This window comes from Mobula birostris, chromosome 10 (genome assembly GCF_030028105.1).
Source record: "Mobula birostris isolate sMobBir1 chromosome 10, sMobBir1.hap1, whole genome shotgun sequence".
Lineage (NCBI taxonomy): Eukaryota > Metazoa > Chordata > Chondrichthyes > Myliobatiformes > Myliobatidae > Mobula > Mobula birostris.
The window spans coordinates 99,085,292-99,100,248 of record NC_092379.1 but is presented as its reverse complement, the minus strand read 5'-3'; the positions used below and the strand labels follow the sequence as shown (position 1 = coordinate 99,100,248).

At 40.0% G+C, this 14,957-nt stretch overlaps 2 protein-coding genes across 11 annotated transcripts in view; both read left to right on the top strand.

Moving 5' to 3' along the window:
* LOC140204197 (protein Shroom4-like) overlaps positions 1–14,080 on the top strand; it is a 150,245-nt gene extending 136,165 nt beyond the window's left edge. For all 7 annotated transcript variants that reach the window (XM_072270676.1, XM_072270674.1, XM_072270679.1 and 4 more), the window contains 3 exons: positions 3,228–3,408; positions 3,620–3,892; positions 5,999–14,080. In XM_072270676.1, the coding sequence (XP_072126777.1) occupies positions 3,228–3,408; positions 3,620–3,892; positions 5,999–6,274 (730 nt within the window). In that variant the 3' untranslated portion in view covers positions 6,275–14,080. The remainder of the gene's footprint in view (positions 1–3,227; positions 3,409–3,619; positions 3,893–5,998) is intronic.
* The window catches only part of clcn5b (chloride channel, voltage-sensitive 5b), a 130,629-nt gene continuing 121,977 nt past the window's right edge, over positions 6,306–14,957 (top strand). For all 4 annotated transcript variants that reach the window (XM_072270687.1, XM_072270682.1, XM_072270683.1 and 1 more), the window contains exon 1: positions 6,306–10,281. The gene's annotated coding sequence lies outside the window, so the exon portion shown is untranslated. The remainder of the gene's footprint in view (positions 10,282–14,957) is intronic.

Genomic DNA, 14,957 nt, shown 5'->3' with positions numbered 1-14,957 from the left:
TGGTTCTGCCTTCACTGAGGAGGACATAAATAATCTTCCAGAAATAGTAGGGGACAGAGAGTCCAGTGAGATGGAGGAACTGAGCGAAATACATGTTAGTAGGGAAGTGGTGTTAGGTAAATTGAAGGGATTGAAGGCAGATAAATCCCCAGGGCCAGATGGTCTGCATCCTAGAGTGCTTATAGAAGTAGCCCAAGAAATAGTGGATGCATTAGTGATAATTTTTCAAAACTGGTTAGATTCTGGACTAGTTCCTGAGGATTGGAGGGTGGCTAATGTAACCCCACTTTTTAAAAAAGGAGGGAGAGAGAAACCGGGGAATTATAGACCGGTTAGCCTAACGTCAGTGGTGGGGAAACTGCTGGAGTCAGTTATCAAAGATGTGCTAACAGCACATTTGGAAAGCGGTGAAATCATCGGACAAAGTCAGCATGGATTTGTGAAAGGAAAATCATGTCTGACGAATCTCATAGAATTTTTTGAGGATGTAACTAGTAGAGTGGATAGGGGAGAGCCAGTGGATGTGGTATATTTGGATTTTCAGAAGGCTTTTGACAAGGTCCCACACAGGAGATTAGTGTGCAAACTTAAAGCACACGGTATTGGGGGTAAGGTACTGATGTGGATGGAGAATTGGTTAGCAGACAGGAAGCAAAGAGTGGGAATAAACGGGACCTTTTCAGAATGGCAGGTGGTGACTAGTGGGGTACCGCAAGGCTCAGTGCTGGGACCCCAGTTGTTTACAATATATATTAATGACTTGGATGAGGGAATTAAATGCAGCATCTCCAAGTTTGCGGATGACACGAAGCTGGGTGGCAGTGTTAGCTGTGAGGAGGATGCTAAGAGGATGCAGAGTGACTTGGATAGGTTGGATGAGTGGGCAAATTCATGGCAGATGCAATTTAATGTGGGTAAATGTGATGTTATCCACTTTGGTGGCAAAAATAGGAAAACAGATTATTATCTGAATGGTGGCCGATTAGGAAAAGGGGAGGTGCAACGAGACCTGGGTGTCACTATACACCAGTCATTGAGGTGGGCATGCAGGTACAGCAGGCAGTGAAAAAGGCAAATGGTATGCTGGCATTTATAGCAAGAGGATTCGAGTACAGGAGCAGGGAGGTACTACTGCAGTTGTACAAGGCCTTGGTGAGACCACACCTGGAGTATTGTGTGCAGTTTTGGTCCCCTAATCTGAGGAAAGTCATCCTTGCCATAGAGGGAGTGCAAAGAAGGTTCACCAGATTGACTCCTGGGATGGCAGGACTTTCATATGAAGAAAGACTGGATGAACTGGGCTTGTACTCATTGGAATTTAGAAGATTGAGGGGGGATCTGATTGAAACGTATAAAATTCTAAAGGGATTGGACAGGCTAGATACAGGAAGATTGTTCCCGATGTTGGGGAAGTCCAGAACAAGGGGTCACAGTTTGAGGATAAAGGGGATGCTTTTTAGGACTGAGATTAGGAAAAACTTCTTCACACAGAGAGTGGTGAATCTGTGGAATTCTCTGCCACAGGAAACAGTTGAGGCCAGTTCATTGGCTATATTTAAGAGGGAGTTAGATATGGCCCTTGTGGCTACGGGGATCAGGGGGTATGGAGGGAAGGCTGGGGCGGGGTTCTGAGTTGGATGATCAGCCATGATCATACTGAATGGTGGTGCAGGCTCGAAGGGCCGAATGGCCTACTCCTGCACCTATTTTCTATGTTTCTATGTCTATGTTTACAGTACCAGTGACTCAAGTTCAATTCCTGCTGCTCCCTGTAAGGAGTTTATATGTTCTCCCCATGACCACATGGGTTTTCTCTGGATGCTGCAGATGGTGGGTTAATTGGGCATTGTAAATTGTTACGTGATTAGGCTCGAATTAAGTTGGGGGATTGCTGGACAGCATGGCTTGAAGAGCTTATTCCATGCTGCTTCTCAATAAAAATTTCAAAAGAAATGTATTTTTTTAAAACTTTTTTTGGCATGATAGATGAATGAAGAACTAATGAGGAAAGTAAATACGATGAAAATAAGAAAAATACTTTGAAGTTGAAAGATAGGACCAAAAGGATTTTATAAGAGGCATTTAAACTAAAGTTATTGGGAAGCAAAAAAAACCTGAAAAAATCAACTTAAATATTAAAAAGCATTCTTTTTCCAAGACATAAATAAAGAGGAAACTGGGCATAGGATATCTAATCCTTGAGTGGAATGAACTTGTAGATAATGGCAATGGAAAGGTAAAGAAATTGAATAATTAATAGAAATCCCAGTATGTGTGGAAGATTGAGTAAGAATAGTTCATGTTTGAAGAGAGCACAAAATGTGAGATCACTTATTCGTTATTTGGATTAATAATTTGGAATTAAATAACTTGCAATCAAAATTTGAAAGTCATACAATATTTGGCATATAGCTAACACAAAGAGAGTTCATTTCAATGCAGAATGTATGAATTCTGGGCAGATGAGTAATGCACGAGTTTTAAAAGATTAGGAAAATCAGAAACATCACGTGCATGTAAGAATGAGTAAATGGTACAACAAAATAAAGTGGTCTGGATGTAAGGTGAACAAATCATTAACTTCAACATTGAAGGTCAGCAAAGATGTTAAAAATGCTGGGATTTATTACAGAATTCAGAAGTAATGCTGAAATTGTTTAGGACCGTTGTCAGACATAGTTTATTTCTCGTTTTCACTGAAACACTGAGGAAACTAGAAAAAAGTTTTAAAAGGGTGATACAAGGAATTAGAGATTACGTCTACAAGGAACACAGGTAGATGGTTTTTTGTTAAGGGAGGGAAGATTGTAGGACATCTGGTAGAGGTCTTTGAAGTTAATGAACATGTCAGGGTAAGTGTAGAACATTTTAGGTTTTGGTTAAATCAGAATCTAGGGGAGTAAAGCTGGATGAAATAAAATTTAGAAATAGAGAATGCTTAAAGTTTAGGTTTAGTGACCTTAGAAAACAAATTGCTTAGAGGCTTTCAAAAAGACAAAATTGCATGAAACAAAAGGGAAATGATGTGTTGAAAATTTGAGATGAGTTGGATGGAACGGGTTGAAATATTAATAGTTTGGATGCCAGTAGGACTGTTGCATGCAGTATATACAATGTTATTGCATATGCTAATGAATTCCCGATGGAAGGGCATTTAATTCAGAATTTTATTTCCAGTTTGTTAATTGCATAAAAGAAAATGATAAATGGGTCTGGATTCATTGCAGGGTTTCAGTGCCAGTTACCTCTTCAACAATGATTGGCTCCACTACTTGTTCCACCTACTACAGCACATCTGCTGCCAAGGCTGAGCTATTGAATAAGATGAAGGACCTTCCCAAAATGGCAGAAGACTGTATGGAAGAGGATGAGGAAGAGGAAGAAGACAACAAGTTGATAGAAAAAAAGGTAATACACCGTTCCTGGATATGAAATGGCCTCAGATAATGAAAGGGAGGTGTAATACAGGCTTTCTTTGGAATTCTTTTCTAGCAAACTGCTGTTATATTGCTCCAGGTTTGCACATGCTGCTTCTGCTCAGGGATAACTTGTGCTTCTTGGAGAAAACATTTTTTCATATACTTTTCTACTCCATATTTTTTCTCCCTGATTTCCACAGCAACAATTGATCTGCAGTCTTAGCAGGAAACTCAGTGTATTGCATGAAGCCCAGAAGAGCCTCTTAGAAGACATCAGTGCAAACTGTGCCCTGGGGGAAGAAGCAGAAAGAATGGTGAACAATGTCTGCAAACCAAATGAGTTTGATAAGTACCGAATGTTCATTGGGGATCTGGATAAGGTCGTGAATCTCTTACTGTCTCTCTCGGGTCGTCTTGCAAGAGTGGAAAATGCCTTAAATAATTTGGATCCTGATGCAAACGAGGAAGAAAGGGTAGGTAGTGTCAGCAAATACTATTTTACAGTGTATTCATTAGATTCTCTGTAGATATTCAAAGTGTTTCTGAAAAGATAGCAGATGCAATGGAACTTGGTGCTCATTTGCATCTTTCCCACTCTATAGACATGAGCAATTAATCCAAGCTGATATTTCAGTTCATCGTTACACATGAACATACAAATTAGAAGCAGGAGCTGGCCATCTAATAAAAGTCATGGTTGATCATGTATCCAGCTCCATTCTTGCACTTACACCATGTGCTTTAATATTCAGAAATCCACTAATCTCTGTTTTAAATGAACTCCATGACTGAACCCCTCAGCCCATCTGGTTAGAGAATTCAAAAGGTTCTTCACCCTTTGAGTGAAGAGATTTCTTCTCTCTTTTTGATGTCCTTAATGACCCTTCCCACCCACTCTGAGAATACGATGGTTCTAGACTCCTCAGCAAGGGAAATATCTTGCTGCATCTAGACTGTTAAACCTTTCAAAAATTTAAGATTCAATGAAATCACCTCTTGTTTCTCTAAACTGCTTGAGAATACAGGCCTAGACCATTTGTTTTCTCCTCAAATGCCAAAAAAAGACTCGATATTCCAGGTGCAGTTTGCTATTCTTACCCCCCTCCCCCCACTTTGGAGAGGGTTGCCTTGATTCTCTGATGAGATAACAAACCAAGACCACATCAGTTGTGTTGGGTGGCTCTAAAAGATTCTTTTGCCAGAATCATGGAACTCTGACACCAGGGGAAGTCTTCTATCACATCAGTTTCAGGTAAGCTTTTTTTTTTAGAGCAATTCAATCAGTCCCATATTTTCACTTTGTCTACAAATGATTTTTCCTTGTGCACATCAAATTCCCCTTGAGAAACCCTGATTGGCTCACTCTGTATTCATTTAAGTTTTTCTTTTGCTTTCCCCATTGAATATTTGCCTCTATATCTATCCCCTGGTCCTTCAAACATCCACAAATGAAAGCAGTTCCTCTATAGTCACCATATCTAAGCTCATTTATACACATCTATCAAGTTTTCTTTCCTCACCCTTCCAGTCTTTGTAGGTGAAATACCTCATCCATGGAGCTTTTTCAACATAGCACTATGTCCTTTACATCCTTCCTAACATTTATTAACCAGAACTTAAATGCTGTGGCCTAAACAGTTGTTCTTAATGTTGGAGGTTAATCTCACAGTTTTTGTACTTGGAACCTTTATGAAAGTCCAGAATCCCATGTTCTTTATGAACTGTTCTCTCAACTTGCCCGGGTACTTGCAAATGTCTGTGTGCATATATACTCATATTTCTCTGATGTTGATATCATTTAGAACTGCAGTTTCATACTTCTATCATATTCATCATTCAAATAGGAAGGTGTATTGAATTTCATCTATGGTTTGTCTATTCTGCTAACCTCTCAATGACCTGCAACAAATTACTGAAGACCAATGAAAGCAGACATCCCTGTGCAGAACGACTTACTAAGTTCCAGTCTTAAAACAAACATTTGCCCTGACTCTGCCTTTTATTTTTATGCCCCTCATCTTTGAATTCTCAGAGTTTCAATTTTACTAACCAGATTTCTCTTTACTTTGAAAATGCCACCTTGTATGAAAATTCAAACAGATGAAATTTACTATGTTCATCTTCTGTTCTCTCATCAAAAATAATTTGCTAATTAAAACTGAAAATTTGAAAAGAATTGGCAGATCAGGCAACATCTGTAGAAAGATGTTTCTTTTCAGGTCAATGTTTCAGATCAGAGGCTCTTCATGAGAACAACCATTTCACTTCTCCATGTGGGGGAGCAAAAATCCTTGCTTGATCTTAGAATAAATGAAAGCCTTGTCCCTGTATTTGTGTTGTTACCTGGTAACCATAGTGAAAACTAACTAATGTAAGTGTTGTGTGAGAACACAATGGAGCTCAGTTGTGATGACTGCAATAGCTACCTAGCCTGTTGTTATTCACAACGTGACTACAGTTAGATGGTTATAATGTTGCATGATTGTGTTTTCCAACATAAGGTAATGCCTAGGAAACAATAAAGGAAAATGCAGAAATCAAATGAAGATAAGACTAACACAATTCCTTCTAACTTCCAGCATGCACTGAATGAAAAGAAAAAGCAACTCACAGCACAACTTGAAGAGGCCAAAGAGCTAAAGGAACACGTGGATCGCAGGGAACGCGCTGTCCATGATATTCTGGTTAAGCATTTGTCAGAAGATGAGCTCCAAGATTACACTCACTTTGTAAAGATGAAATCTGCTCTCATCATTGAGCAGCGAGAGCTGGAAGATAAAATCAGACTTGGTGAAGAGCAGCTCAAGTGTCTGAGGGAGAGCTTATCTCATGGAGCATACAAAGATAACATCTGAAATCAGAGTAATTTTTAGCCCAAGTTACTAACCACAAACCTTTCAAATTCCAAAGCAATGGGTTCACTTATCAAATGTGTTTCTAACCAGTGTTTTAAAATGCTGAATGTGATTGATGATTGTGAATTTCAGCCTTGCTTATCATGTTATCTGTAGTTCTTTAGTGAAAATAGCTCATGTGAAAGTAAATAAGTGTAGCTTCCATGCAATTGGTCAAGGCAACTCATATAATGCTGGGTCACAGACATCGGGAAGGTCCCATTTTAATTTTCCTTCTGGTATCTTGGGGTATGATTAAAAACCTCACATAGCTTAGAGTTCAGGAAAGGAGGTTACCTTGGATTCCTGATTATTATCCAGTATGACTTCTGGGGGTGGGGGGCAGGTGCAGAATCAATGTTGGCTGAGCAGCATATTGAGTTTGAGTATGATGGTTCTTGCAGTTAGATTGTCTGCAAATATTTCGACTTGCACAAAACTGATGATTTGAGCAAAGCACTCAAGGGCTATCAGTGCAATGTTAAGAATCAGTGCCTTCAGCAGAAAATTATAAAATGTTCATAATGTTGATAGTAAATTGATTTGTTTTTGAAATCTGCCAAAATGACTCAATTCAATTTTCTAACAATTTTCTAGAGTTGAGTTGCACCATATGCCAGCACCAGTGAGAAGCTGCATACAAAGGACATTCGTTCTTGGTTGCTGCTGTTACACTAAATACTATTTGTAAATCAATTTTCCCCCAAATTTTTCTTCTTGTAGTTTTTTTGGGTGGTTCAGTGCCTACTATTAAATAGTTACACTTAACATTGTATAGGTCACTTGACAAATCCTTGATTTGAAAAAATTCTACCGGGCAATTATTTATTATGACTTTTAATTTTTATTACTTTTGAAGGTGTGTAAGTGCCTTTTTCATGAAGGGAATAAACTAGATGGCCCACAATGCATTTTAAAATGCCACAGTGCTGCTTTTGCAATCAGATCCATTATATTGTTTGTATGCAAATAGCACCCCAAAGCTTCATGTTGTTGCTTAAAGACAAGAATTATGACATTATCATTGAGAGATAACTTAATATTATATATAATTCAAATAAAAACACTTCTGATTTCTGCTGATGTTTTATTAGTAAACCCGACAACCAGTGTAAAAATAGCGAGATAAGCTAGAAAAGTACTTATCCTCAGCAGGGTGAAAGACGAAAATCAGTTACTGATCCATTTTCGGTTATCTTTGCTGAAATGTGTGCTTGTTAGCTAAGAATAAGATTAGGTCTTACTCTAATAATTTTTCAGCATAATCAAGCCCAAGGATAGTGGTCATTTGGGCAAAATATTCTGCACAGCTGGCACAGTGAGGGCATCAGAAATTACAAACGTGATGCTTCTGATTTAAAAAAAAAAAGACACTTCACTTTCAGGTTAAAAGTTTAGTGAAATTGCTCATTAATCTCAGAACCATTGAATATTTCTGAGTTCATTGGCAGATAGAATTTGGTACGTGGTTACCTCATTCCAAATGGCTATAGCATGCTGTGGAAATATAATAGAGCAATGTTGTTTGTGGCATCTATAGGTAGATGTGACAGCATTGCAGTCACAACTGTTTTCATTCCAATAGTAGCTAAAGGCAGTTTCAGTCCTTTTCATAAATGATGGCATGTATATATTTGGAAACTGGCAGCTACTCTCATCATTAAAAGTTCAGTTACAATAAATTTAAAGATAGACATTCCATTTACCATCAGCATTTGAAGATGTAGTAAAAAGGAATGTAGTGATGTTTTTTTGGTAGGTGCATTAGAATAAAGGAGAAATACAAAACTGATAACGAGAACATTTGAATGATTGTGCAATTTATGATTTGCTATGCAAAGTATAATTTCTCATTTATGGGGTTATAATGGCTTTTGTTCCATGACAATGCGTTGCAGGTTGATTGGAAGTAACGAAATTAAACAGTAATTCTCATGTTAAAATTAGTATTCAAAACTGGAGTTTCTGGATTTCAACTTAAAATTACATACCAATTTTTGTACATTGGACTACAGTCTACTGTAGTCCATAATACTTTATCAGGGTACCTCAATCAGCATTTAGAAATTTTTCTGCAATGTTCTGTTAGTACAGTTTACTGCTTGAATCATTTCATTCGAAAATTGGCATTGAAGTAAATTTCCCGGCTGTATAGCTAATTAAAGCAGTAAAACTGAAGGAGAAGTTTAGGATCCAGAATACTGAGAATTAGATTTCCCAGAGATTTGCCAAATTAAATCCTGGGGTCTGTATTTTATTTTATTATTTCAGGTTTTCCCAAATTAAATCAACCAGATTGAAAGCTGATTGTATCACGTGTGTGCCAGTGGCTCCATTTTAAGAATCTATGATTTGAAGTCACCTGAAGTAAGTTGCAAATATACTGTGGTGCAAAGTAAATGAGGACAAATACCCAGGATAGTATTGATGGTAGAAAGATGATTGGGGGAGCTAGTGTGCAATGAAGAGTGTATAGACAGCAAAGGTAATTTATTGTTAAAGTTTTGTGTTGAGCTGGAAATTCTCCTGTCCCTTTTACCCACACAGAATTAACCTCAACAAAGCCATTAAGCCTTCCATCTGGCTCAGGGAATCTGCTCTACGGATCTTTTAAAAAATAGTTTGGATAAAAGGAGACCTTCACAGCATCCTTCAACAAAAATTCAGTGCCAGTCACCACCCAAATTTAGATTAGTTATACTGGCCACCACCCTGCCTTCCTTATACCAGAAATGGTCAGGTTGAAATTGAGTTGGATAGAATGCCCACTTATTGTTGCATTTTTACCCACCTCAGTATCCTAAGCAATAGGGTAATCTTACCCTAACATGAGGCTTGATTAATAAAGTTCTTCATTTGTTGTGTGAAGCTCAGAGACTATTCCTTATTAGTGGTGAATAAACACTGAAATTCTATAATGTTAATCAATATTTTCTTTTAATCACATTCTTTAAACATTCTGCTTTTTAAATGATGTGTGGGATTTCTTTATTCTGTATTGTATTAATCATGTCACAAAGCAGAAAAATAATTTGCCACTAATGACAGATTAGAAATCACAAGTCAGTCCTTTATGTTTTAGGTATAATCTTTATATTCCTCAACTTCTAATTCAGAATATAACCAATTCAGAGATGATCCTCCAATTAAAATATTACAAAAATGTCATACAAATGTATATTAAATCAACCAGCTCTGCACTCCCCCCTTTTCACTTTCTTTCCCTTACTCATGTTCTTGCCCCCAACATTATTTGAGATGTGGGAGATTTCTATGTGAAAATTATGTTTTTTTTTAAAAAGGGTGAATTGAATCATCTTTTGTGTAGATCAGTTGTAATCTATTTATAGTACTGTTTTAACGTTTCTGTCCATTCTATTGAGTCATAATTAAGCAGCTAGATGTTGAAAATCATCAACTTGCCCACCAATTTGAATGTTCACTGAAGCTGCTGTAATTGAGAACTTAATCAACCCCAGTCCATCCTAGACTGCATAATATCATTTATCCACTAGGTGGTGACACAGTTCTGTTTAAGCAGCAATCCAAAAAAAACGGTATGCTTCCACTGGAGAGAGTACAAATATATTGCAAGTGTATTTCCAAATCATGTTTGAGATTGAACTGTGGGGGAAACTAGTGTTTGGATGCAGCACATAGGGAAAATTACACCTACTAATATCTGTTTATTATTTTAGTCAGAACCCTGAATTATGTCCCTTGTCCCAAAGATGACTCAATTTCCTAGAATTTTCCAATGTAAATACACAGAGTTCTCACATAACTATATTCTCCTAAGACAGTGAAGGAAACTATTAAACTCTCTGAATCATTGTCAAGCAGGCACCTCCCACTCTTCGCTCAGCCCATTTAAACCCAGCTCTCATCCACAGCCCTTGTTCACCCTGCAAAGCAGCCAGCCTCAACCAGTTGCACTTGGCCTTCAATTACCTTGTTGCCTTGTCCTGGTAAGTATCTGATCTCTCTTGTTTTGAGGCCTCTCATGGCTTTCTATTTTGCGGTTTATTAGCAAAATATTGTTTACTGGTAAAAGCATATCCACTGCTCTACATTTCTTGACAAGACGAGTGAGCCAATGATTAACCCAGCAGAGTACGTTTGCCTAAAAGAAGTTGTCTACAGACAGGAGTGAAGCAGTATCCATCTGCTCACCACTCAACCAGATCTCCATCTCGATACAGCAATGCTGCCCAGTCAACCTCCTCCCTTGAAGTCCCAAATTCCAGTACCCAGTCGCTTCAACGCATCCCCAACCCGACCCCTCAGCTTCCTGCCCTAGTGCACTTCAGTTCCACCTATCTGTTTTATAGACCAAGTTAAGATTGTCATCTCTCTCTTGACTGGCCAAGCTCTGACCTGGGCTGCTGCTAAAACCATTATTTACAATAAATATGAGGAACTCAGTGCTGAGATGCTGCGGGGATTTGACCATCCAGAAAGTGGAAGGGGGGCAGTGTATCAGATACTTTGCCTGTTTCGAGGTTCACGCTAGGTACTGGATTACATGGTGGAACTCAGGACCCTTGTGGCACAATGCAGCTGGAATGTAGAAGCACTGCGGGCCCATTACCATCATGGCCCTTCGGAGCACTTAAAAGACTACCCGTTTACCTGGGAGATGCCCACCAACTACGAAGGTGTCATCTCTCTGGCCCTCCAAATTGGCAAGCGTCTTGTGGAACAACCCTCCAAATCACCAACCAAACTCCAGTTCCATTCCCAGAGCTGCTTCAGACTGCAGGACCCTCATTATCAATGCTTCTAGAACCCATGCAGGTAGGGAGAGCTCCCTTAACACCCCCAAGAGCATGAGCATTGGTGGGAAAACAACTTTACATTTACTGCAAAGTCACCAATCACCATTGCATCAAATGCCCTCTGCATCCGGGTAAACAACATCACCAGTAAAGACGAAGCGTCTTCTATCTGGTAAGCTCCGCCCATCCTCTCGTTGTAACACCATAGTCCAACTCTCTCCCTCTGTCATCTAGCACACCCTATGCACACAGAAGGCTCTGATAGATTCTAGCGGAGCAAGCAACTTCCTGGACTGGACTTTGTGTGTGCACAGCTTGGACTTTCTACCAAGCCTATCTTTCACCCATTCAGCAACATGGCCATTGACACACGTCCCTTGTGGTTCTGCATTGTCGGAGTGTGTGCACTGTCTGTACATGTGAGCATAGGAGAGCATCCAATTCCTCCTGATCAACTTGCCCTACTATCCTCTTATCTTGGGTTACCCCTGGCTCTCCTCTCATGACCCTCACTTTGCCTGGTCATCCAGTTCACTGCTGAGTTGGGGACCCACCTGCCTGCAACCTCAGTTGACTTCACCCCATAAATCCATGGAGACAGAGAAAACTCTCAACCTCACCAAACTTCTACTGGAATACCACAACTTCGTCATTGCCTTCAGTGAAAGAAAAGCCAGCACCCTGTTGCCTCATGGACCAGCTGACACACCTGACAATTGCATGTACGTGTTGGTGACTGTGTGCTCTTAGACACTCCAGTGGGCCTACTCTTCAACCCTCTCCGGAAAGCCAGGTGCACCAGAGACTGGATTTTCTGCGACACTGGTTCTGATGACCACTATGATGGCAGATGTACATCAGTTCATCACTGTCTGCACCCAATGTATCCAACCAACAGCCCTTAGGACTCCTGTGTCCCCTGATGCCTGTGGTCCTACATCGCAATGGATTTCGTCACGGGTTTGCTACAGTCCAATGGGGTCTTGTTGATCATAACAGTGATGAACCAGTTCTTCAAGGTAGCCCACTTCATTGCTCTCCCCAAACATCCATCAGCTGCTGAGATGGTGGACCTGCTTCTCCAGCACGTAGTTTAACTCAGGACAGTGGGGTCCACAATTTTGTCTCCCACTTCTGTTCAGCCCCCTTCTTCCTTCTCCGCACCTTAGTGAGTTGTCCTTTCGCTATCATCTGCAGACAGATGCTCAATTTGAAAGAGAATCAGCAAATGGAGAAGTTTTTTCAATGCTTCATTACCCCTAACTCTTCTACATGGAAGATGTATCTGCTCTGGACTGAACTGTCCCACAATCTGCACACCTCTGCCACAGGTATATCACCTTTTGAAGTGCTTCAAGGCTACCAACCCCATTATTCCCCATGGAGGAGTCAGTGGTGGCGGGTTTGCTGAGGCTGGAATGTGTGGAAGAGGGCACAGAGGACGCTCAGCGAGACTATTCCAGGGTGGGGACCGTGGATCCCTGTCCATTTGAGATCAGCCCCCGCACACCACCCCCACAAGTTCTTGCCCCAATTCATTGTCCCCTTGAAGATTATCCATCGCATCAACCCAGTCACTTAATATCTCCAGCCCATAGGATCACACCTACTTTCCTTGTGTCCTGCCTCCGTGGACCACTCAACCCACCAGAGCCTGCACCTCCAGAACCAAGGATGGTGGAAGGTGGTCCAGTGTACATAGTTGGCCACTTGATAGATTCATGTTGTTGTGGACAGGGTGTGCAGTACCTGGTCAACTGGGAAGGTTATAGGCAGGAAGAAAGGTCTTGGGTGCCATCCAGTTTCATCTTGGATCCATCACTCATTGAGGAGTTCCATCAGAACCATCCAGATAACTCTGGGCCATCAAATGCTGGCCATAGGAGGGATGATCCTGTCAGGTGTGCACAGGCAGGTACCTCCCAGTCTCCACACAGCTAATAAGCCACCTGCCATTCATTTCCAACTCACCACCTGCAACCTATTTAAACCCAATTCTCATCCACAGCCCTTGCTCAACCACCAAACCAGCCAGCTAAAACCAGTTGCTCCTAGCCGTCAGTTACCTTTGTTATTAAACTGCAAAATAACAAGCCACAAGGGGCCACAAAAGAAAAGAGAACAGACACTTAACACAACAAAGTATCGTTTACTGCTAAAATATTCTCTCCTGCTCTGCTTTTGGGTCAGTCCTCTACATTTCCTGGCAGTCAACATCTGAGTTACCGCTTCTATCCTATTCCCCCACTTATTCCCAGCAGCTTTGGGATTTGGGAGAAAACTGGAGAACAGAGAAGAAACCTAGGCATTCACAGGGAGATCATGAAAACCCCCCACAACTTCAGAAGTCACAATTGAACTCAGGCTGACCTCGGAAGCAGTGAGGCACCAAGGCTACAGTGCTAACCGCAGTTTCATTACATGCAAATTTCTCTGATCATGAACATGCCAAAATATTCAATTGCTCATTGAAAAAAAGCTGAACCTCACGCAATAAGAAAATGATCATGCATATTTCCTGCATTCACATGATTCTTCTACTGGTGGTGATATACAGTCCAAAATTTAGAGCAGCAAACCCTAGTTTCATGAGATCAGTGCGACTGTGATTCCTAAACTTTGATATTTTCTTGTTTTTTTTTAAGTAGGCTTCTTTTTGAGACATTTTGCGACATTTTTGTCAAAATGAAAGTTCAGTCAGGCTACCTTGAACACAATTTGAATTCTGAATTATCAAAGCCAAAATTTAAGTGATATCTTTAAAAAATCGTACATCTCCTTTCCATTTCAATCATTTCCTAATTTATTATAATTCTTTAATTCTAATTTATGTTTAGTCAGAAAAGCATTCTATCTAACCTATTTCTTTCTCTTCAAAATATTAATTAGATTTACCAATTGTTTTGAGTTTTTATTCCAGGTATCACCTAGTTTAAATTTAAAAACAATATTTATTAAAAGTATAAAACTCACCTCGAGGATTTTGAACCCCAGAGATTCCAAGATTTAGACAGCTCCTTCACAAATGTAACCAGCCATGTGCACCAGTGTTTAAAGATATAAAAATTGCATTTTCCACCTTGCCTTCTTTAGCTTGTATATATAGTATTGCTGTGTTATTTTCAATTGTGGAGTTTCAACCCATTGGCTTTAAACTAGGTTGAAGGTGACACTAACAAAGCCAATCTGTAGGAGTCTATGACTGAAAGAATGTGGTGTCATTTGATCCAATCATAACCAGCAGATTGATCCTCTCAGTATCTTCCCCTGTGAAGGTAGTGTGGTGGTGAGGGTTGTCTGTGGAAAGGGGTGGTGGAATGGTCTGTATTTGTTCAGGATGGAGCCAAGAGATACTGTTAAAGGAAATCATTTAAATGTACAGATCCATATATTTCCTGAACTTTCCATGATATCTTGGATAAGGTATGGTAGCTCATCCCAGGTATATTAAAAAGTGAGCAAAGTAAAGATCTTGAAGAATTTAATCATATCTGTGCAAAATTATCACCTTGCTTTGAGAATCTCCAAATGCTTGTTATTGAAAATAGTCTTCAGTATTCTGAGCGCCATCTTGCTCTTTCAGTTGGTGTTTTGTTGTTCCTGGCTTGGAAGTATTATTGTAATGTCGTTAACCATTTCTGAGAAAGTTGATTTGATGGTGTAGGACTGTATAGGGGTTCAGGATTGTGGGATTCATATTTGCATTGGCAATGACAGGTCACCAATAGCCGTGCAATATCTGCGATGATGTATAATAGAAATGGGACAATTTTTGTGTGTGGATGTGGGGGGGTGGGGGGAGGGGAGAGAGCAAGAGCAATAAATAAAGATTAGAAGAAAGCCATTAAGTTTCTGTTCAAGACTGT